This window comes from Bos grunniens, chromosome 9 (genome assembly GCF_055505025.1).
Source record: "Bos grunniens cultivar Pamir isolate PY7600 chromosome 9, Bosgru_T2T1.0, whole genome shotgun sequence".
Classification (NCBI taxonomy): Eukaryota; Metazoa; Chordata; class Mammalia; order Artiodactyla; family Bovidae; genus Bos; species Bos grunniens.
The window spans coordinates 44,330,913-44,354,203 of record NC_141173.1 but is presented as its reverse complement, the minus strand read 5'-3'; the positions used below and the strand labels follow the sequence as shown (position 1 = coordinate 44,354,203).

Genomic DNA, 23,291 nt, shown 5'->3' with positions numbered 1-23,291 from the left:
GTGTGCGTTTACAAGAATTCACAGAACCTTTTATGGAACTTAGTGCATTATTGGCCTAAAGCTTAAAAAAAAATCTCTAATACAAGCATCTCCGTTGTTTCTTCCCCTTTATGATGTTAGGAAGTTTGGTGATATTCTTGCTCCCAGATCAAAAAGTATTTTTCAGTTATTGAAGAAAAATTAGTGTTTTTACTGGGAAGCTGTTTGACAAATGAAAGGACACATTAGAAGGATCAAGTTCAACAGCTGACTGTGACCACTGTGCTGTTAAGTGTATTGATTTTTCAAATATTTATTGAGTACCTTCTGTGCATGGTAGTGTGCTGGGAACTATGTGGGGAAAGCCACAACTGTGATTCACTGTATATTGCCTTTGAACAGTTTATGGCACAGTCCAGCACCCAAGATGCCGACAAATCAAATAATTATATGAGGTGATAATCTGATTAAACTGCCACATGAATGTTACCATCCCTAAGGCTGGGGGTGTGGAAAGGAGGAGGAAATCACTGTTGATTTTTTTTTTTTTTTTTGAAGGAAGTGGGATTGTGCCTTGATGGTGAGTAAAGTCTGTATAGGCAGACAGGACAGGGAGGGCACCCTATAAAACTCAAGACTCCCCCTTTCCCTACCAACTCTCCCCTATCTCTCAGTCAGCAAATGTGAAAATGAGTATCTAAACTGCTCAAGGTGTTTTCCTATATTCACACATTTTTTAAAGCTGAGACTTTCCCAACATTATGATTCATGAACTGAACAGATTCATTCTGCTTGAATTCTTGGATAAGTAAGCTTAAGAGTAGGAGGTCTGCTTGGTAAACACTCACGAGGAAAACCTGCTTAATGAATAACTTGAGCTACCTCACCCAGCTGCCAACCTGGAGCACTTTGATGGAGTCAGCAATTTATTCTGTAAGAGCAGCCTTGGAGAAATAACCTGAGTGAATGATGCCCATTATTTGTAGAAGGCCAGTGTGACTGAACATTCAGACCTCCTAAGTGTGAGCCTTAGAGACATGTTGTTGTGTACTGATTAAGGACGCTTCTTGTCTTCCAATCAGAATACACCCGTGGAAAAACCAGAAATGTTACACTGTTAAGGGATAGGGTAAACAAACAAAGCCTCTTACATGAAAATCTTCATGTGCTGTTTCCTGTAATAGAACTAAACCAAATGTCCTTTTCTAAGGAATAATTATTTTCTACCTAGAATTTTCCTTTCCCAGAGGCTCAGTTTAATTCTGTTTTGTACATGGCCTTGCACTTGGTGAACTGGCCAACGATTGGAATGGAGACTTAATAATTCTTTCCAGTCCTTTGACCCATTTCCATTTGACTGATGGATTTTTTTTTTTTTCAGATCCTTTAGTTTTTCCTCTGATTGTATTTCAAGTAGAAGTGTTGCTCAGATTATAAAAACAACTTGAATCTGAAATTTTACAGTTAAAACTATTTTATATTCCCTGAAAAATAATCACTATGAAGAAGCATGTTTATTGATGCTGTTAGAGAAAATATGTTTTCAGTTCTCTACCAAGTATTGAATGTTGAGATTCTTAAAACGGTATGTTTAGAATAAGGAGAATTTTCTTTTCATATTATAGTCACAGGTTCTTAGACTTCAGGGTATTTTCCCTTCTCACATCTTAATGAAGGCATTACAACATGAATTATAGGAGCCTTCCTTTTAATCAGTTTGAACCAGGTTAATTGTAGTGACTCTTGGTAGCAGAAGTTAATAGCACAGAAAGTTTGGTTGTAAAATGTATTTTGATCTTCATGTAAATCTTTAATGTGCAGATATGTGTGTCCTGTCCTTAATGTAGCTTACTGGCTAACTTAGAGTGTTTTCCATTTACATCATAAGGTCTGCTTTGATGTTTGACTAAGTTCCTTGAGGTGATCAGTGAGAATTTTTAAAATATATATTCCCTGATATGTGAACATCCCTTATTAACTGATAACATTTGTAAGTTCTCTTCCTTATCTCACTGGCTTTAGAATTTAAGGAAGTGCTTATAAGTTAATTTTTCTTTTAAATTTCAGATATGGGTCCACCATGGGGGAGCCTAGATATCTCAAGATACAGGAGAAAGCAATGCCTGGGAGAAATTCATGAGAATATAGCAAATTTAGTATTTAATTAAAAAATTAAAAAAGAAAATCTAATTCTAAATACTGTATTTAGGAAGGACTTCTCAAGTCTTCTCATTCTTCTCATTTTATCTAGAAGGATAAGGTGTCATCATCCAAAGTCATCCTGCCTGTTCCTTCAAAGGGCTCATCAGGGCCACCTTCTTGAAGGCCAGTAAGTCCATGCAGGAGACAGTGTGAGATCTTAATATTTCTCTACTTTGTATTCTCTTTATCAAGATGGCCTCCAAAGTATGATTATCTTATAGATCTCATGATAATTTACTGGCTCCTTGGCTCATAAGACTGGAGAGAACCAGAGGAGGTTACTGTTTTCCTGGGAAAACAGAATAGAAGCGTTGTTAGGAACATGGCATCTGAAACAAGAACACCTGGCTTCTGTCACTTAATAGCTGTGTGACTTCAGGCAAATTACTTACCTTTTCTAGACCTCAATTTCCTCATCTTAAGAGAGAATGTGTAAAATTGCACATGAGGCAGGCCATAGCAAGTGCTTGGCCATTAGTGAATGTTAGTGGCTGTTATCTCTTACCTTTTATAAACCACTAGACCAATGATTTAGACATATTTTTGTTTTCGTTTTAGAGTCTGTTCTTCTTGAAAAGCTTATGTAAAAGTGACATATGTAATAGATAAGTCAGAGTGATTCTAGTTGAAAGGAGGGTTGCTGGCCAGCAGTTCCATCCCCCAGTCTCTACTGTCCCCAACGGCAACCCTTGAAGAGAACTACAAGGATGTCTTCAACCATAATATGTGTGTGGGTGTGAACCAACTCTGTTCTAAACTATCTAGTTTTTCGTTTGTTAGTTTTTATAGATAGAGAAGGTAGAGTCCAGAGAGCTAGAGTAACTTGACCAAGTTCACCCAGATAATTAGCGTAAGAGCCAGAGCACATTTTTTTTCCTCAGAAAGAAAACTGTATACATTCAAAGACTTTTAATTTCATGGGCTTCCCAGGTGGCCCTAGTGATAAGAACCCACCTGCCAATGCAGGAGATGTAAGGGACATGGGTTGATCCCTGGGTCGGGAAGACCCACTCCAGCATTCTTGCCTGGAGAATCCTGTGGACGGGGGAGCTTAGCGGGCCATGGTCCAAGAGGTCACAGAGTCAGACATGACTGAGGAGACTTAGCGCTGCACAACACAATTACACCCAAGAAATGTGAGAAAGAGAGGAGAACAAATGGTGGCAGAACCAACAGTTGAGTAATGATGAGTAAGTTATGGCACATCTATACGCTGGACTTTTACGTGCAGACGTTATAAAGACTTTTCAAATAAGTTTTTAGTAACTTGAAAAATGTTAAATTCAAGGGGAGGTGCCAAACTCTATAAACAGACTAATCTCAATTTTGTTGAAAATATTTCCCTATGCATACAAAAAAGACAGGAAGTGTACTAGAATGTTGACAGGGATATTGTTTGAGTGGTTAGGATTATGAGTGATTTTTTGTCTTTATATTTTCCAAATGGTCTCTAGTGAACACACTTTATGTAATCAGAAAAATTTTATGGAGGAAGGATGAAGGGAATAAACTGTTCGAAGAGGTAAATAATAAATATTTTTTATAATCCAGCTCTTTGAGATAATGAAAATTAAAAAGTTATGATAAGTAGTACAGTTGGTTCTGGGGAAAATCATACATATTTAAAGTATGGGAGTGCATGAAGTATTCAAATTTGTTCTAATGTTCTTTGGGCCAACTCTAGTGCCAAGCACTGTGCTTATGATAAACTTGTTAACCTCTCACCTCTAGAGTTTCTTAGCTGTATAATTTTCTCATCCCTCATAAGAAAGCGAAACATCCATTAAAGATAATTGACAGTATATATAGGATGGTTTAAAAATAATTTCATAAAATGTTACCTGTCAGATGTTGGCTTTTCAGTTTTGTAGTAAATTGCTGTGTTTGCTTTAAAACCTAGGTCAATAAATTTATCTTGATACTGTTTTATTCTTGCAGCCCTGCCAGGCCCAAACACGTGGAACTAAATCTTAAAAACTCTAAGAATCTTGACAGTTTGGGAAGTGAGCATAATCCATTTAGCCAGCCAGTTCACAAAGGAAACACTGCCACCAAAATCTCCTTATTTGAAAACAAGCGGGCAAACAGCAGCCCAAGACACACTGACATTCGAGGTTTGAAGAACACTCCTGCGTCTAATAAAACATTTGTCGAGAGGGCAAAGCTGAATTTAGCCAAAAAAGCCAAGGAAATGGAGCTGCCTGAAAAGAAGGTGATGCCAAATAGTCACCAGAACGGTGTGCCAGGGAAGCCATCATCTGCAGAAGCCAAAGTGACGCTTCCTGAAGAGGAGACTCCTGTTTCTCAGCTTTCCCAAGGTGATAAGGTAGATGTGCAAACAGATGCTGGCTGCCCTTCTGAACCAGTGGTTGCTGCTCTGACTCCCGTTAAGGACCAGGAGATCTTAGGAGAGAATGACTCCAAGGCTGCTAACAGCAAAAGACTTGAACTTGAAAATATGACTAATATGGCAGAAAACACCCCTGCCATTCTTGATACCAAAGATCCGCCTCCAACAGCCATACCAAACCCGCAGCCTGGATTTTCTGACTCACAGCCCCCAGCTGAGTCATCTAATGGGCCTTCTCTGTCACTGGCTGCCCCCATTCCTGCAGATGATACCAAAGACACATGTGCTCAAGCTCCTGTAAGCAGTTCTCTGTGCACTGATCTCAGAGAGTCAGAAAGCCATAATGGATGTACTCTGCCTGTATCTCATCAGAATAATGAGACAATGCCCCCCTCCAAACTTGCAGGAGGAAGAGAAGGAGGAGGGGAGACAAGCCCTCCTTTGTCCCCAGAGCACAGCCCGCAAGCTGTGGGAGATGAGTGTCCATCCAAGGTCCTAGTCCAGGTCAGGTCCTTCGTGCTCCCTGTGGAGAGCATGGAGGGGGTCTGCTCCCAGATCATCACAGAAAGCTCTGAAGTTAGAGAAGCACAGTTGCCAAGCTGTCACAATAATGAACTCCAAGTGGTTTCCGTTGCAAGTGGTGCTCCCCAGAAAGAGGAAGTACAGGGCAATAAGGGCACATCACCCAAACACATTCACTGCAAAGAGGAACATATAGTAAAATCTGGCGCACAAGTCATGCCGCCTGAATCAGAAGCAACTCTGCCTGTCCAGGCTCAAAGTGAGGACAACGAAAAACCCCTGAAGGCTGAATCCACCGCCACCAGCCTCCCTGACAACAGAAGTCATTTAGAAACCCCCCAAAGACCCAGTCAGAGTGCTGTGAATGGCCAGGGCAGTCCTGCCAGTCTTTTGAACATCTCTGCTGGTAGTGATGATAGTGTATTCGATTCTTCTTCTGACATGGAAAAATTCACTGAGATTATAAAAAAGATGGACAGCACTGTGTGTATGCCCCAGAAGAAAAAGAAGACCAGGCTACCAAACTCCCCTGCCCCTCACTTTGCCATGCCACCTATTCACGAGGACAATTTAGAAAAGGTGTTTGATCCCAACGTGTTTACCTTTGGTTTGGGGAAGAAAAAGGAAGGCCAGTTGGAAATGTCACCAGCTTTACATTTGATGCAGAATCTTGACACCAAATCCAAACTGAGGCCCAAACGATCATCCACTGAACAGAGTGTCCTCTTCAAGTCCTTGCAGACTCATACTAATGGGAAAGATGAGCCCCTGGCAGCTCCAGAAGTCAATGACAAAGAGAACAAGGATGTCCAAAATGGTGGAGTCAAGAGATCGAGGCTAGAAAAAAGTGCACTTTTCTCAAGCTTGTTATCTTCTCTACCACAAGACAAAATCTTTTCTCCCTCTGTAACATCAGTCAATACCATGACCACATCTTTCGGTACTGCTCATAGCAGTTCTCTTTCTCGACCTTCCGTGTTGCAGCCTGTGGCTGAGAGTGCCCCACCCTGTAGTACAGAGAAAGAACAACCAAGTCTGCCAGCCAGTAACTTAAAGGTCTTCAATTTCAACTCGTCAGATACGTCTCATTCGGGATTGAAAAGTCTGAGCCCCATGGAAAAGTGCCCGCAAAAAGAGGAAACCAAAAAGGATCTGGATCTGCAAAGCAACCTTCCCATGTCAGAAACTAAATTTTCTGAATTTTCAAAACTGAAGACCAACGGTGATACGTCTAATCATACTGAAAGTGTTCTTAAATCAAACTTGCTGAGCTATGGAAGCAGTGACACAGACTTCACTGGTCTCTTCAAAGCCAGCCGGTTTGACCCAAGCATTTCTTTTTCTGGAATGGCATTATCAGATACAACAGTAAGTAGCAACTTATCAGATACAACAGTAAGTAGCAACTTATCAGATACAACAGTAAGTAGCAACATAGTATCATTTATTTGAGGTAGTTAAAAAATCAGAGGAAAAGCGGGGTGATGAGCAATTCATGTTATTTGTTTAAAAACGGTTATGCTCCTGTACAATAATTTCTTAACTCATTCATCGCATTTGAAAATCTACTATGTACAATGGAGGTTAAAGTTCAAGAGAAAAGGTACTTGGATACTGTTCTCAAGGCATTCATACTCTAGCAGGGAAAAATAAGCTACAAATATTTTAGGGCACTTGCGAATTTGTATGTTGTATTGTGAAAGGTATAGATAAGGTACCTTGAGAATTCAGAGACAGGGTGTTTTTTCTTCGGTAGTTCTGTGTAAAGATGCTCAACACTATACTTGGAATTTAGTGAAGATTTGTGAAGGCTTCCTTTATCTTGAACCCCCACCCCCTGCCCCCACCAAAGAATCTTATTCCTAATCCTTTCTTTTGCACTTTGAGATTCGCTCTTTCTTCCCCTACATAGGAGTCCATGTTTATCCCACATGGCTGAGAAAATGTTTTCTCTTTATTTGGAATTAGTTTTCATTAGGGAAATATTTTTTCTTGCAAAGCTGTTGGGGAATAAAGAATTCGGTTTACATTGGTGCTTTCCTGTAATATAGTAGAGAGGATGGCAAAATATGATTTTGATTTCTCCATCTTTTTTCTGACTGCTATAAGTTGTTTTCTTTACTCAATTTTTGACATACATTTGTGGTTTTCATTTACGATGCTTGATACTCAAGTTGAAAGAGGGAAGAAGATGATAAAGTTTAGAACTCAGCTCTGCTAAGCCCAGAAACAGAAGTGGGAACTGTATTCCTGTTGCCCACCCTGTGAACCAGGCTACCTGGCAAGTGAAGATGAGAACCAGGCAGAAAATATCCTACCCCCTTCCTCATTTGTACAGGGCACTGCCCCATTTAAATTTGTTGTATTGTTTTTTGCTACAAGCCTATCATGGAATATAATTCTGGAACCTCTTTCAAAAGGGTAGTTGAACTTTCAGCAGAGGCTCAGATCTCTTTTTTCAAAAGATTTCAAATTTTTTACTCCTAGGATGCCATACACACATACACACATACCCACCCACACACACACATCTAGATGTAGATATACAATAAGACTTATTGAGGACCCCAAAGAGCTTTTGTTCACATGGGTTATGCCTATTGGAATCTATTATATTAGAAATTAATACTGAGGACTTCCCTGGTGGTCCAGTGGTCAAGATTTCACGCTTCTACGGGGCTTGGGGCATGGGTTTGATACTTGGTTAGAAAGTAACATCCCATATGCCACGTGAAGGAAAGTTACATGGCTCAAAATTGCCTGGAGTTAAAACTCCCCACCAGGGCCTCCCCACCATTCTATGAAAAACAACTCTCACCTGAAGGGAAAAAAAACAAACAAACAGACATTAAGGTTGATTACGCCCAGCTCCCAGCCAGTCTGGCCTCTGGCCGATCTCCAGAATTCCTTGCTCCAGCTGTTTAGGAGATAACTACTCCGAACAACCTTGGAGAAGAACAGGCCCCCTTAAGAGAGTAGATTTCCACATATATGCCTATATATACTTATTCTTTTCTTGGGTTAGTGCAGGAGCTCACTAATCTGACTGCTGCCCGTTCTCGCCTCATTAAAGGTGATCTGTTCCTGTAAAGTGCTGGTCTCGTTCTTTTTCAGAACCTCACCTTCTCTAACTCCCTTACCCCTACACCATGCGGTCCAGCCAGTAAAAAAAATAAGTAATTAATACTGAGAAAAATTTAAAACAGAACACACAAATGCACATTCCAGTATCCACCAGAACAATGATGTCATCACGTCATGGACCCTCTGGAAAATTCTGCTCTATACCTGTGAGAGAAAGTGAAAAAGACAACCTCTTCTAATTATGAAAATCATTTTGACCTCATGGACTCTCTGCAAGGGCACTGGGGACCCTCCAGCGACCCCTGGATTGCACTTTGAGGACCACTGCTGTAAACAAATAAAACTGAATCAGCCTATAGCACTTAGAAATCATGCAATTTTTAAGTATTTGTCTCAAGCACAAAATTGCCACTGGTCCAGCCTTATTCTCTCTCCTTAATCATTCTTAGATCACTTCTCTTATTTAACAACAATCCGGTGAGTCTGACAACAGAGTACACAGTTTCACTATGGAATCTCTTGAAAAACCCAGTCAAGTGGAGTGAAAAAGAGAAACAGAGTACTTTATACTTTCTCTAGGCCTTTTTATGATTAAAAAATTTTTTTTGTTTGTTTTTCTTTAGGTCTTGGGCTTTGTTGACTGTATAAGTATTCTCTTTTTAATGTCTGAAATTTTATTATAATATCGGGCTTTTTCTTTAGCTTATCTTCTTGAAATGTGCACATATAAATAAGCATATGCCATTTTAATCTGTAATAATGCTCTACTGAGGCCCTTCCTGTGGCCTTTCAGTCATAGTCCACCCTGGTGTGATGCAAGAGCCATCAGATCACAGGCAGTCCTTAGAATGGGCATCTTGGTCAGCAATGAAAGTAGTCCATGTTCTATCTTATTTTTACAAGTGTAATTACATTTTTATTATCTTGAACATTTCTAGTTTTACTGGTCTTGTCAGATGGGCTTGAAAATGATTAGTTTTGTAGTTGTATAAAAATATATTTTGTTCCTCTCAAAGGGATTAAATAACCATGTGCAGTGAGCATTGTGAGATATACCATAAACACTTTATTTAGTTGTTATGTGATGAAAAAACAGTATTTATAGATTCAGATAAGATATGTATAGGAACACACAGAATTGATTCAGCTCATTCTGGATAAGTGATTGATCCATTATAATTTCTCTGTTTATTTGAAATTATACTCGGATGGTTTGAATTATGATCTCTTAGCTGAATTCTGGTTCTGTGAACTGGTATAAAACATAGGTCTGACTCTTGGACCCTCAACTTCCCAGGTTGGTGAAAATCTCCTAAGCATATATATGAGGAGAAACTGAAATGGCAAAATCAATTAGAGGGGGAAAAAAGCCCTTACCTTTAATAGATTCAAGTTTTAATATGACTTTGGTATAGATCAAAGTAGATATGTAGATATGTTTCCAAATTGACAAATGTGAGGCAAATATGACCTTACTTAAAGGATCATGGGAGGGGAAAAGGAGACTTTCCATGAAGTTTAATTATTTGTTGTGTTTTTGTTCATCTGATTACAGACAATTAGAGGAAGCGTCCAGAATAAAATCAATCCCCGACCTGGAAAAGTAAGAGTATTTTCTGTTCCTTGTCTAGAATCATTTTGACTTGACAAAGTGCAACAACAGCACTTGATACCACTCTCACTTTCTTAGGTGGTGATATACAGCGAGCCCGACGTCTCAGAGGCATGTATTGAAGTGTTCAGTGACGTGGAGGATTGTAGCGCCTGGAGCCTCTCTCCTGTGATACTAGTAAAAGTCGTTAGAGGATGGTAAGAGCGGCACTTTGTGTTCCTGACTCGGAGAGTGTGTTTCACATTTTTAATCGTCTGTTTGGTCCTCAGTACTTATTTTAAATTATGCCCTTAACAATATACTGAACTGAACAATATGAAGGGCAGACAATACTAGTCTTCAGTTCAGTTCAGTTCAGTCGCTCAGTCGTGTCCAACTCTTTGCCACCCCATGAATTGCAGCACGCCAGGCCTCCCTGTCCATCACCAACTCCCGGAGTTCACCCAAACTCATGTCCCTCGAGTTGGTGATGCCATCCAGCCATCTCATCCTCTGTCGTCCCCTTCTCCTCCTGCCCCCAATCCCTTCCAGCATCAGACTCTTTTCCAATGAGTCAACTCTTTGCATGAGGTGGCCAAAGTATTGGAGTTTCAGCTTTAGCATCAGTCCTTCCAAAGAACACCCAGGACTGATCTCCTTTAGAATGGACTGGTTGGATCTCCTTGCAGTCCAAGGGACTCTCAAGAGTCTTCTCCAACACCACAGTTCAAAAGCTTCAGTTCTTCGGCTTTCAGCTTTCTTCACAGTCCAACTCTCACATCCATATATGACCACTGGAAAAACCATAGTCTTAGTGAATACTAAAAGCATGTCTAAGAAAAACATTTTTTAACATTTCTGATTCTAGGAATGATGCATGTTGATGCTAGAGGAATCAGAAAAATGCAGCAGTATAAATTTCTTTTTCCCATTTTTCCCACGTAATGTTGGTTTGGACTAATGATCACCAGAGTCCGTAATATACTTTTGGTTTTTTAATTTTCCTTAAGGTTGGTAAGAATTGCACTACTCATGTTGATAGGCCATGCACTAAGCATGCTGATAGGAATTTTGAAAATTCTATAAGGGAAATATCTTGGCTAACTTTTTAAGTGACAGTTCAGTGAAGGACTAATCTAAAATTTATTTTCTAACTTTTTGACAGCAGGTAGTTTTTGTTAAGTAAAGAAACTGGTGAAAAAAAATTGTATTGCCAGCTTAACTGCTTCAAGGAAATACACAGGAAATTGAATAAAGAAAAGCGGTTTAAAAAAAAAACACTTACTTGGCATAAATATGAATCTTTGTACCTATTTATAAATTTGTTTAAAAAAAAGGTGTAGGGCTGTAGGCATTTATGGTTTTAAAAATTAGTAAGCTTTTCTTTGGGTCTCTCCATTTGATTAAATATGCAGCATCTTTCCTTTTAGACTTTAGATATTTTAATATATTTTTCTGTATATTCAACATATTCACTGGGAAAATACAATTAGCTTTTGTTCTTAAATTTGAAAACTGAAAATTATAATTTTGTTTTTAATGAAATACTGATTCTTCAACTTTTCTTAGTGTCTCTCTTTTCTTAGAAATATGAGCACTTAAGACTAGCACTGTTATATATTGTCACGAGGTTTTTATTTAGTGTTTGTATGTTGCTGAGAAGAATAAATGTGCTTTCTGGGTCATTAAAAAAGTATTACATAGTATATTTGAAAATTGCTTAAAGAATACATCATAAAAATTCTCATCACAGGAAAAAAGATTGTTTAACTGTGAGGTGGTGGATTTATTAAATAAACTTACTATGGTGATCATTTTGTAATATACACACATATCAAATGGTCAGGTTGTACAGCCAAAACTAATACAATGCTATATGTCAATTAGATCTCAATAAAACTGGAAAAATGCTTTCCATTAGCCTGCATGTAGTAGTCCTTTGTATCAGTATATCCGTTGATATGGCTCTAATATGTAAGTTAAAACCCTCAAAAGTGTTTTTTACATATATAAGAAGAAAAAACATTACAATAAAAGTCCATTTATCTGACATTACTATGTTTCCACCAACTGGCAAACTTACTATACTATAGAGCTACCATAAAAATTAGTAGCTCTATAATGTTCATACTGATAGTCAAAAATTCTCTAAAATCCTGATTGTTGTTTTGTTTTAGTTGCTAAGTCATGACTTACTCTTTTGCAACTCCATTAACTGTAGCCTGCCAGACTCCTCTGTCCACTGGGATTCTCCAGGCAAAAATAATGGAGTGGGTTGCCATTGCCTTCTCCAGGGGATCTTTCTGACCCAGGGATCAAACTTGCGTCTCCTGTTGAATCTCCTGCACTGGCAGGCAGATTCGTTACCACTGAGCTACTGGGGAGAGAATTGGCCACTAATATATTATTTATAAGGGGCTCCCTGGTGACTCAGATGATAAAGAATCCACCTGCAATATAGGAGACCCAGGTTTGATCCTTGGGTCAGGATGATCCACACACACACGTTCACACTCACACTCACACACTCTATTGGCCAGAATATTTGACTAATCAAAATCTCTCTCACCAAGACTGGCTAATAGTTTTGCTGTGTTTTATTCTTAGTTGGATTTTGTATGAGAAACCAAATTTTGAAGGGCACTCCATCCCCTTAGAAGAAGGAGAATTGGAACTCTCTGGTCTCTGGGGTATAGAAGATATTTTGGAAAGAAATGAGGATGAGGCAGTGTCGACTAAGCCCATGGTGATTGGTTCTATCAGACTTGTGGTCCAGGTGGGTAAAATTAGTAAGCTTTTAATAAAGGCAAACTGGATTTCATCTGTTCATTCAGCAAATACTTACTGAATGCTGAATATGATTCTTTTGAGAGTTTCATTTTGTGATAAAAGTGATTGGGAAAAATATTTTGTGTTTTATGGATAGGTTTTCTATATTTTAAATATTTGTACATGTTAATTAGAAAAGAAACATTCTAATTAGTCTTTTTCTTCAGAATAAATCCTGAAACATGAATCCTCTTTCCTGGCCCCCATTCCCATCTGCAAATGTATTTTATTTAATAACCTAGTTTTGATGAACTCTGTAAGAACAGATTTTTCTTTCACTTATTTTTTTGGTTGCTCTGTGAGTTCTTATTGAGTGGCTTACAGGACTATTTTGAAAACTAAATAATCCAAAGATAATTCAGCTATTAACTCTGGGATTTCATGTGAGTTTTAAGAAAATGAGTACTTAAGGCCACTTTATGGATTGGGTAAACATTTCTTGGTTATTTATTCATTAATGAGGAACTTGAATCAGTTCTTTGTGGTTCTTGGAATTTGATGGTTCTTTACCTTTTAAAAATGTAAAAGGTATCTTCCAAGTGAAAAAGCTCCATTTGTGTGTTAGACTTGGGTATCAGAGTGCAACAGGGGAAAAAGACATGTTCCAAAATGAGAATGAGTAAGAATGACTAACAGTTTTTGGCAGAATAAAATGTTATTTCCTGGGTCAACATTTCTGAGTGACTTAGATGATAACTGGTATTCTAAATGATTTATCTCTTAATAATTTTAAGTACATAATGTGATAGACTTTATGCAAGATGTAACAGACACCGTTTTGAAATGTCATAGTGGAATAATTTATCTGCAGTTTTTATTTATTACTCATAATAAAGCAATGTTTTAAAATATCATTCAAATCCTATCTCTCATGTAGTGTCTCTCCTTCATTTTTCTGAATTCTCTGCTCTTTCTTGGCCATATTATAATCTGCTTTTTCTGTAATTGTAATCATTATACAAGTACATGTTGTTTTCCTTTAACACTGACTCTCAATCTCTTTTTTACTCTCTCTGTACCGCTTGCTGATGGTTATACTCCCACTTGGAACATCTCTCGATGATTTGCAACTTCGAGAGAGATGAGAATCTGGTGGGGTGGGGATTTAGGGTCCAGGAAGGTGGGCTGAGGGAAGTGAAGCACGCTGGTCCAGAGACCTCCTGTTTTGGCTGATGGTAGCAGGCCTCGTGCAGTTAGTGCTTTTCATGGTATTACATGGTGTGGAGTTTTACTGAGCATCATATCCTACTGATATGATGTGCTTTCAGTTGTTTTACCTTTCTTCTTGCTATGGGATTTAAGCTTTTTCCTGTCTTAAATGCTTCATGAGTATTTTTGTGCATTTAACAATGTATACATTTTATGATTCATTTCCTTGCGATAAGTTTTTCAGAATGGTGTCATGTTAAAGAGAAGGAACACTTTTATGGTTCCTAATACATGATGAATTTTTTTGTTAACAGATTGTGTTTATGGTTCCTTGACACATAAAAGTCACAACATATATTCAAGGGAATCACCTTTTCAGCTCATTAACTGTTCCTTTTGTTAATATTTGAAACAGTTGCCCCTGAACTGACCCAAGTGTTACCATTTTTTCTGTACCTCAGTTCACCTTGCTCTGCAACATAGAAGAGATTCAATAAATATTCGATCAGGGCCCAGGCATTCAGCCAGGAGAGGCCTTTTGTAGTGTGTTTGATGGACATACAGGGCATGGAACAGTGACCAAAGTGCAGAGATTTGTAAATAACCGTAAACGTGCACCTTTGCCTTTATGACTTAGACCAAACCCACATCGTACTCAAGGAGTGTTACCGCAGGGGCCCGTCGGCACAAGACGACAGCTGAGGAGGCAGCCACTCTATAGACTAGTGTCTCTGGATATGGATGGTCACAGGAGAGCAAGGAACTAAAACCCAGGTTACCAAGGAAAGCCAGGCAGGGTTTTCAGTGAAGACAAGGGAAATAAATAATGTTCCAAAACTCTTGAGATGCATTTCTGGTGGTCTTTGCTTGAATGTAATGCTGAGATACATGACTAATGCAATGTGTATTCCCCAAAAGATCACATATTAGGTCCTGAGTGAGAACAGGAAAGGGATAAAGTGGCAGATGATCTGTGCAATGTATATGTATATTTAAAGCTTATTTTAATTATTAAAGAAAGAGAATAATGAGCTTAATGTAGAGTTTAATACATGGTGTTACTATTATACATATATACTGTATTCATGTAATTTTTTTTTATTTTTTAGGATTACAGAGTTAGTCAGATTGACTTATTTACTGAACCAGAAGGGTTAGGACTTCTAAATTCCTACTTTGATGATACTGAAGAAATGCAAGGGTTTGGCATAATGCAGAAGACTTGTTCCATTAAAGTACATTGGGGCATGTGAGTATTTGCAATACAGTTTTAATGAAGCTCTTTTTTGAGTGTGAAAAGAGGACTTCAGATAATCTATCTCTAATTTGTTATCCTGTTAAGTAATTATTGACTAAAAGCTTTTATTATTTTTTTATAAGGCACATAAAAATCTTATTTTTTGGTTACTATGTTACTATAACTCAGCTTTCTTGTAAATGATAATGGTTTCTTGGAGGAAGTGCAGGGAGAAAACTGCATTTTTAATGTGGAGATTGCCTTATCGCAAAGGAACCTGATTCATTCAGAGCTGAGTTGCAGATTATACCTTCACGGTAATTCAGAGGAGGTGATTCAAAGCGTGTGTGCCCTTGATATTTCATGTGGGATGGAGGCCAACACGCATACGACTTCCTTTGACAGTTTCACACAATGCTTTCCAAAGCCCCTAGGATGTTGATTTCAAAAATTACAGGAAACTGCAAGAGTATTTTGAAGGAAGCGGGAATATTTCAGATAGGGGAGAAATTAGGCTAGAAAGTGCAGGCTGCAGAACTGAAGCTGGTGGCCCCCGCAGTGGAGTGCACAGCCCAGGGCATGTGACAGCCGTGCACCGAAATGCAGGGAAAAGCACTAAAGCTTCTGCATATTTCATTTAAAATCGCCTTTTCAGATGTTATCTTTGTGTATGTTTTCCAATAAGTTTATAGTATATTCAGCAGTTATATATATGTAATTTATAAGTATTCATATATTCAGAGACTGCTCAAGAGTTTATATTAATGGAATATGAGTAAGATAATACATATGTAATGAATCCAAAGGTAAATACTACAAGAAACATAAATTATGGAGAGGGACCGTGGAAGTGCTACTTTACAGAGTAGTCAGGAAAGTCCCTGGTGACTTTTAAGCAGAGATCTGAGGACGTGAGGGAGTCAGCTGTGGGACATCCCGGGGAGGCAGGGTAGAGAAGTGTCCTAGGCTGGAAGCCCAGTGTTTGCAAAGCCCTCCAGGGGATGTTTGAGCATTTGAGGGGCGGTCTGGCTGCAGTCGAGTGAGCCAGGAGGATTGGTGGTGGAGAGGGCTCATATCATGTCAGCCCTTGTAGGACTCCAGAGGGATTTTAGGTGACTCCAAGGAACATAAGAGATCATTGGAGGACTTTAATCTAACTTGTGTTTTAGGAGCATCACTCTAGCTTCTGTGAAAAAGTAAATTGTAAAGAGCTAAGAGTGGAAGCAAAGATTTGCAGTTACATAGGCGAGAAGTGTTTCGGTGACTTGGTGTGATGGTAGTGGTAGAAGAACAGTCAGATTCTGGATACATTTTGAAGACAGAACCAACAACACTGGTTGACAGGTTTTATGTGGGGTATGAGGGGCAGAGAAATGTCCAGGGTTTGGGACCACAGCATTTATTGGAATAGAAAAAAACGGGGAGGAGGAGTGAAATCCAGGTGTTTTGTTTTGGAGGTTAGATGGGAGATGCCAACTACCCATTCAAGCATTCAGGTAAGAGGTCAGGAAGGTGACTGGATACATGGCACTGGAATCTTAGGTGGGTAGGGAGGCTGGAGATATAACCTGGAGTCATGGGCGTGGAGAAGGTATCTAAACCCCATACTGGATGAGATCTTCATGCTTAACCTCACTCCTTATTAGAGAAATGCAACTCCAAACCACAATGAGTTATCTTCTCACACTGGTCAGAGTGGCCATCATCAAAAAGTCTACAAACAATAAATGCTGGAGAGGATGTTGGGAAAAGAGAACCCTCTTACCCTGTTGGTAGGAATGCAAATTGGTATAGCCATGATGGAGAACAGTGTGGAGATCCCTTAAAAAAACTGGGAATAAAACTGCCATTTCACCCAGCAATCCCACTGCTGGGCATACACCCCGAGGAAACCAGAACTGAAAGAGGCGCATGTACCCCAGTGTTCATTGCAGCACTGTTTACAATAGCTAGGACATGGACGTAACCTAGATGTCCATCGGCAGATAAATGGATAAAGAAGTTGTGGCACATATACGCAATGGAATATTACTCAGTATAAAAAGGAACATATTTGAATCAGTTCTAATGAAGTGAATGAACCTAGAGCCTATTATACAGAGTGAAGTAAGTCAGAGAGAGAAAGACAAATACTGTATATAATGTATATATATGGAATTTATAAAGACAGTGCCAACAATTCTACATTCATGGCAGCAAAGGAGACAGAGATGTAAAGAACAGACTTTTGGACTCAGTGGGAGAAGGCAAGGGTGGGATGATTTGAGAGAACACCACTGAAACATGTATACTGCCATATGTAAAAAGACAACCAGTGCAGGTTCGATGCATGAAGCAGGGCACCCAAAGCCGGTGCTCTGGGACAACCCAGAGGGATAGGGTGGGGAGGGTTCAGGATGGAGGGACACAGGTATACCCATGGCTGATTCATGTTGATGTATGGCAAAAACCATCACAATATTGTAAGGTAATTATTCTCCAATTAAATAAATTAGAAAGAGCAGGAAAGTCATGTGAGCTTTAGGCACTTTTATATTTAGAGATTAGGAAGAAAAGGAGGAATCTAAACAAAAGTTTCTTCATCTCTTGCTGCTTTTGAGTTTTTCAACATCAAAGAGACCTATAAGTCTTTTGTCTCAAAGTATTTAAGGCTGAGAAATATCACTAACTCACTCCAATATTCATCCCTGGAAAATTCCATGGACAGAGGAGCCTGGAGGGCTGCAGTCCATGGGATTAGAAGGAGTTGGACACGACTGAGTGACTGAGCTCGCACACACGCATCATATTTTTATCTCCATGTCTGGATGATTTTATGACTCAGGCTTGGGCTATGTGGAAGCGTAACGAGCTACAGTTAAAGGACGTTTCTTACCTTGACAGCGAGTTTAACCTGGTCTTACAGGTGGTAGTTACAAACCAGTCATATTTTACACATTTTGATGGGCTTGCATGGTGGCAGACACTTTTTTTCTGGTTCTTCATTGCCATCAGGGTAATAGAAAGCTGCCTTAGATGTCAGTTCAGAGTTTGGGCTCATTGAACTCAGTCAGCTTGGTACCAGGTCAGTAGTACTTTTACAGATCTCCAAGGGGAGCCTTGATAGGTTGGGGAAATTCAGCTGATAGCAAGTATTCAAGCTGACACTGCCTCTGTTGGTGCAGCAGTCCTATGAACTGATGGAAGAGAAGCCTTAGCTGTGTGGGGGTGCTTCTTCAGATTCCATGAGGAGATTTACTCCAGGGCCTGTTCAATCTGCATTAGGCTTTTCCACACATACACACATTCAGAGTGAAGTGAAGTGAAAGTGGAAGTGTTGTGTTCGACTCTTTGCGACCCCAGGGACTATACAGTCCATGGAACTCTCCGGGCTAGAATACTGGAGTGGGTAGCCTTTCCTTTCTTCAGGGATCTTCCCAACCCAGGGATCAAACCCAGTGTGTTACTTGCTAATTTCTTATTTGGGAAAATGAGAACTTTCTAACAAAATTTTCCTCTCACATTGTGTTGAGTGAGATTTGTCTTTAAGTAGCTGGCAATGCCAGCACCCATCCTTGCAGAAGTGACAGTGTATCTTATCTTGAGTCTATTTCTAATAAATAAAATTAAGGAATTTTAAGGCTTCAAAGGCAGCATAAAGAACATCTGTTCCAACACCATCATTTAATCAAGGAAGACAGGTTTTGGCCACTTTATCAGGTTGGATTAGTTGTTAGGATTAGTTGTCAGAAGAACAGGTACTAGAATGCAGGTGTTCTGAAATCGAGGGACATTTTTTTAATAGCCACATATTCTTTGGTCAATGCTAACATGAAATACTTGATATATAAAAATATATGTAGGTATGTGAACTATGAGGCCTAGTAATCAAACAAGCCCCTCATCATGCAACTGAGAACCTCACCATTACTAACACTGCTGCAGCACCCAGCATAGCCCGCCTGTTCCCATCCCCCTGACTTCTCCACGTGTGAGATCCCTCTCTGGAATTTTGTGTGTTTCTCAGCCCCTTGTTTTGTGGTGTCACCATATAGTATCTGTCCTTTCAGTATTTTTAGCTGTGCTTGCTTTTGAAATTTATAAAACTTTTAAAATAAGGAGCTGTGGCTTGTTCCTTTTTCTCCACATTGTTTCTGAGAGTCCCCATATTGATGAGTATATGTGTACTTATTCTTTTTCATTGCTATTTAATATTCACTGCATATATTTCCTTAAGGAGTATACTGAAGCCCAGCTTTTTATTATGAAAGTTTTCAGACATAAGCACAAAAGTAGAAAGGATAGCAAACACCCATATACCCTCCACTTTGATTCAGTAATTCTTAACATCTTGCCATATTTGCTTTATCTTCTTTTCTGAGCACTTGAAAGTAAGTTGCAGGTATTGTGACCCTTCATTCCTATAAACTTCATCCCAAATCTCTCTAAAATGACATTTTCCTACAAAACTACCATTATCACACCATAATTTTCAATATGGCCATGATAATATCTACCCAATAGTCCATAAACAAAATTTCCCCATTGTTTCAGGAATGTCTTTTATAGATGTTTTTAATTAGTTTCCAAGCAAGGCTCATATATTTGGTTGTCCTATCTCTTTGAAAAGTCTCTTTTAATCTCTTAAATACCCCCATCTTTGTTTCCCATGCCATTGATTTTTTGGAAGAATTTAGGTCAGCTGCTTAGCGTATGTGCCATAGTCTGGATTTTCTGAGTGCTTCTTCATGGTATCATTTAACTTGGTCTTCTGTCACCTGAAATTTCTATATACAGGCAGTTAGGTCTTCATGTATAATCAGATGCAGATTGAAGGGGTTTGTCAAGGATGTTACTTCTATAGGTAGTGACACATACTCATGCTGCGTTAATCAAGCCAAATTTGAGTGTCGGTTACACTGATGCTTCCCACTCCTCGCCACTGTAAAGGTACCAGTCCCCCCTTGAGATTCAGAGCCTGCTCTTGTTTGAATAACGTCAAAGTTGGCACATTCGTATTTAAATCTTCTGACTATCCCCTTGGTTTCTGTATGTAGCCAACATTCATGTGCAGCCATATCTAGAGAATAAGACTTAGAGCCAGCTGGAAAAACTGTTTTTGGTTTAAGAACAAGTGAACAAGATAAGGTTTTTCTTGTCTGATTCAGAGGGTGTTTCTGAAAGAGTAATGACATGAATGATTTTCATGAATGTATGGATGACCATTGTTATTAGTTCAACATTAGTTCAACAGTATTCCTTTGTATGTATACCTTTGTTTTTTTTATAAAAATATTTGTATTCATTTATTTATGGCTGTGCTGGATCTTTGTTGCTTGCAGGCTTTTCTCTAGTTGTGGTATGAGGGCTTCTCATTGCACTGGCTTCTCTTGTTGCAGAGCACAGGCTCTAGGGCCCGTGGCTCGGCAGTTGTGATTCCTGGGCTCTGGAGCACAGGCTCAGGAGTTGTGGCACACAGGCTTAATTGCTGTGCGGCCATATGGGATCTTCTCAGATCAGGGATTGAACCCGTGTCCCTGCGTTGGCAGGCAGATTCTTTACTACTGACACCAGGGAAGCCACATTTGTTATTGTGTTTTTAAACTCATACTTTATAGACATACAGTTTATTCATAATATAGGCAAAGGCTGAATACATGAGAAAATAAAAGAAAATGAAATCACACTGCGCGAAGGTAGTTTATCTCCTGATGGCCTTGTGAATAATGTATCTTGTTGGAATAGAATTAAGGGGAAAAAGGATCACACTCTGTATATGAGTTTTCAGATTCCAAAGTCCACCCCCATTCACAAATGTGTGTTTGAGCTACCCAGCAGGCCCTCAGCATTTACTGAGGAAGTTACCCAGCAGGCCCTCAGAATTCACTATTTGCAGAACAGCAGTCTTCAGGTGTGCCAGTTTATGTGTTCAGGCTTTTGGACAAAACCCTCTTTATCCCAGATTACCTTCCTTCTATAAGTGTTAACATGACTAAGCTGTATGCTTCAAGGAAAATGAGATGTTTAGTAGCAGATGAATACATACCCTTAGAACTCAAACTGTAGAAGAAAACACTTAATGAAAGAGTACTTCAGTAAGCACCATGTCAGAATCTCAGAATCACTTGTTGATGAGCCATCGTCTGTGTTTATAAAAAATTCAGACTGTTCATTTGTGAAGAGTCAGACCTCAAGGCCCTTGGCTTGTTATTGGCCGAAGAGCACACTTTATAATAAACTGCTGTTATTTAGCTAGGGCATGAAATCAGTGTGTGATGTGCCTTTGAGAGCTTTGGGCTCCAAAAAAAGACGTAGTGCATTCTCTTTTTTTAATTTATTTTTAATTGGAGAATAATTCTTTACAATGACGTGTTGGTTTCTGCCCTAAAACAGCGTGAATCAGCCGGAAGAATACATGTGTCCCCTCCCTCTTGAACCTCCCTCTCAGCCCCACACCCCATCCCACCCCTCTAGGTTGTTGTACTGGGTTGAGCTCCCTGTGCTGTACAGCAATTTCCCACCTACCTACTTTACATGCGGTAAAGAATGTGTCCACTCTACGCTCTTAATTTGTCCTGCCCCCTCCTTCCCCCGCTGTGCCCACAAGTCTGTTCTCTGCATCTCTGTTCCTGCCTTCCCACCACCTCCCAGTCGTCCCTGTAAGTATTGCCCTGACTTCTAACACTGTGGATTAGTTTTGATTCCCCCACCCACACCACACACGGCCTCTCAACACTGTGTGTGTGTGTGTGTGTGTGTGTGTGTGTGTGTATGTTGGCAGGTCTCCAGTAGGATTTTGACTATAAATCCCTGTATAATTAGTAAGTCTAAAGAAGTTACTGATTTATCCAGGACAGTCTGTAACAGAAACTCACCAAAAACGTGCCCTTGGGCCAAAACTGTGAACAAGAGAAAAGCAAAGAGGGGAGAATCAGATTCATTTTGTAGGTGAAAGATTACCTTTACAGCCAGCTTCCTCTTGTGGCCTGTGCTCTGGGGAACTTGGCACAGTTAGCCCAGCTAGGATGCTTTAGCAAGACTAATAAAGAATTGGTGGGTATAAGTGATCACCAAGATGTCACATTTGCTTGTCAAGAGGGTATATTACCATCTCTCTTATAAAGAAGTCACTTCTCCAGCAACAGCGACTTCACCAGAACCCTCCAAGGAACCAAGAAATTGATAAGACTGCAGTCTTTAGGGACAGTTCATGTGAGGCATGGTTTTCTGGTTTCCTGGTTTCTAGCACATTAGAGGAGGGTGAGGCTTCTGGTTGCCTGACCACAGCAGAAGTGACAGCTGACAAGTGTGATAGAAGGGTGTGGTATTGAAAAACCATAAAAATCAAGTCCAAGGACTCAAAAAGCATTGGGCCTGGGAACAAGCAGTCTTTAGACTTTGAGAGCCCCCACAGACATCACTGTGCATTGAGTCATGCTCCCAGTGCTGATCCTGAGTGACTGTGAAAGCAGAAATTATGTTCAGTGCACGCTGGAATGAGAAAGACTGCTGTTCAAGAATGACTAGGACCTTGGTTTTGGGGTCAGCTTGGATCAGCCCTGCATTTAGTACTTGTAGCTGTGCGGCCCTGGGCAATTTAACTTCACCTGTAAAATGGGGACTGTATCTTTTCCTTGTAGCATTGTTGTAAGGATCAGATGGAATTCCTTGTAAGCTCTAGATATTTGTTAGCTGTTCCTAATTTTTGACACTATGACAGATGATTAGGTGGAACATCCTATTTTTGGTTACAAATGAGATATAACCTTTTAAAGTGTGAAATCTCCTGGCTGGAGCCTCTGTAAATACATACATGGGGCAAAAGATAACTACTTTTATTACTTGGAAGTAACAGACATTTAAACTTTGAAACAGTTCATAATAGAAAGTAAAATCAGTGGACAAAGCTAGCCAAGCCAAGGCAACAAACAGAAGCTCAAGAGGTGCATATAATGGCTTATTCCTCCTGGAGTCCAACATTGCTCCACTAAGTGCACCCACACTTGTGTGTCCAGACCCACATCCTCCCCTGTTCTGGTCCTCTCTCATCTGTGGGGTGCAGTGTTCCACTGACAGAAATGATGAACTGTCTGCTTCTTCCTTGGTACTTATTTAGATGGCTGATTTATGAAGAGCCTGGATTTCAGGGTGTCCCTTTTATCCTGGAACCTGGTGAATACCCTGACTTATCCTTCTGGGATACAGAGGAGGCATACATTGGATCCATGCGGCCACTGAAAATGGTAAAGATGGAATCCGATCATGTGTTCTTAGAGTCAGTAATTCTTTGCTTGACTTTGATAATTCATGGGATGTGACTTTAAAGCAATAAAGTAGAGTTTGAAAAGATAAATATGTAGAGGATGGGA

At 39.6% G+C, this 23,291-nt stretch overlaps 1 protein-coding gene across 2 annotated transcripts in view; it reads left to right on the top strand.

The window, feature by feature from the left end:
• Nucleotides 1-23,291, top strand: part of CRYBG1 (crystallin beta-gamma domain containing 1) — a 235,500-nt gene that overhangs the window by 183,745 nt on the left and 28,464 nt on the right. For both annotated transcript variants that reach the window (XM_086317505.1, XM_086317506.1), the window contains 6 exons: nt 4,120-6,421; nt 9,693-9,740; nt 9,828-9,946; nt 12,336-12,504; nt 14,816-14,955; nt 23,039-23,165. In XM_086317505.1, the coding sequence (XP_086173631.1) occupies nt 4,120-6,421; nt 9,693-9,740; nt 9,828-9,946; nt 12,336-12,504; nt 14,816-14,955; nt 23,039-23,165 (2,905 nt within the window). The remainder of the gene's footprint in view (nt 1-4,119; nt 6,422-9,692; nt 9,741-9,827; nt 9,947-12,335; nt 12,505-14,815; nt 14,956-23,038; nt 23,166-23,291) is intronic.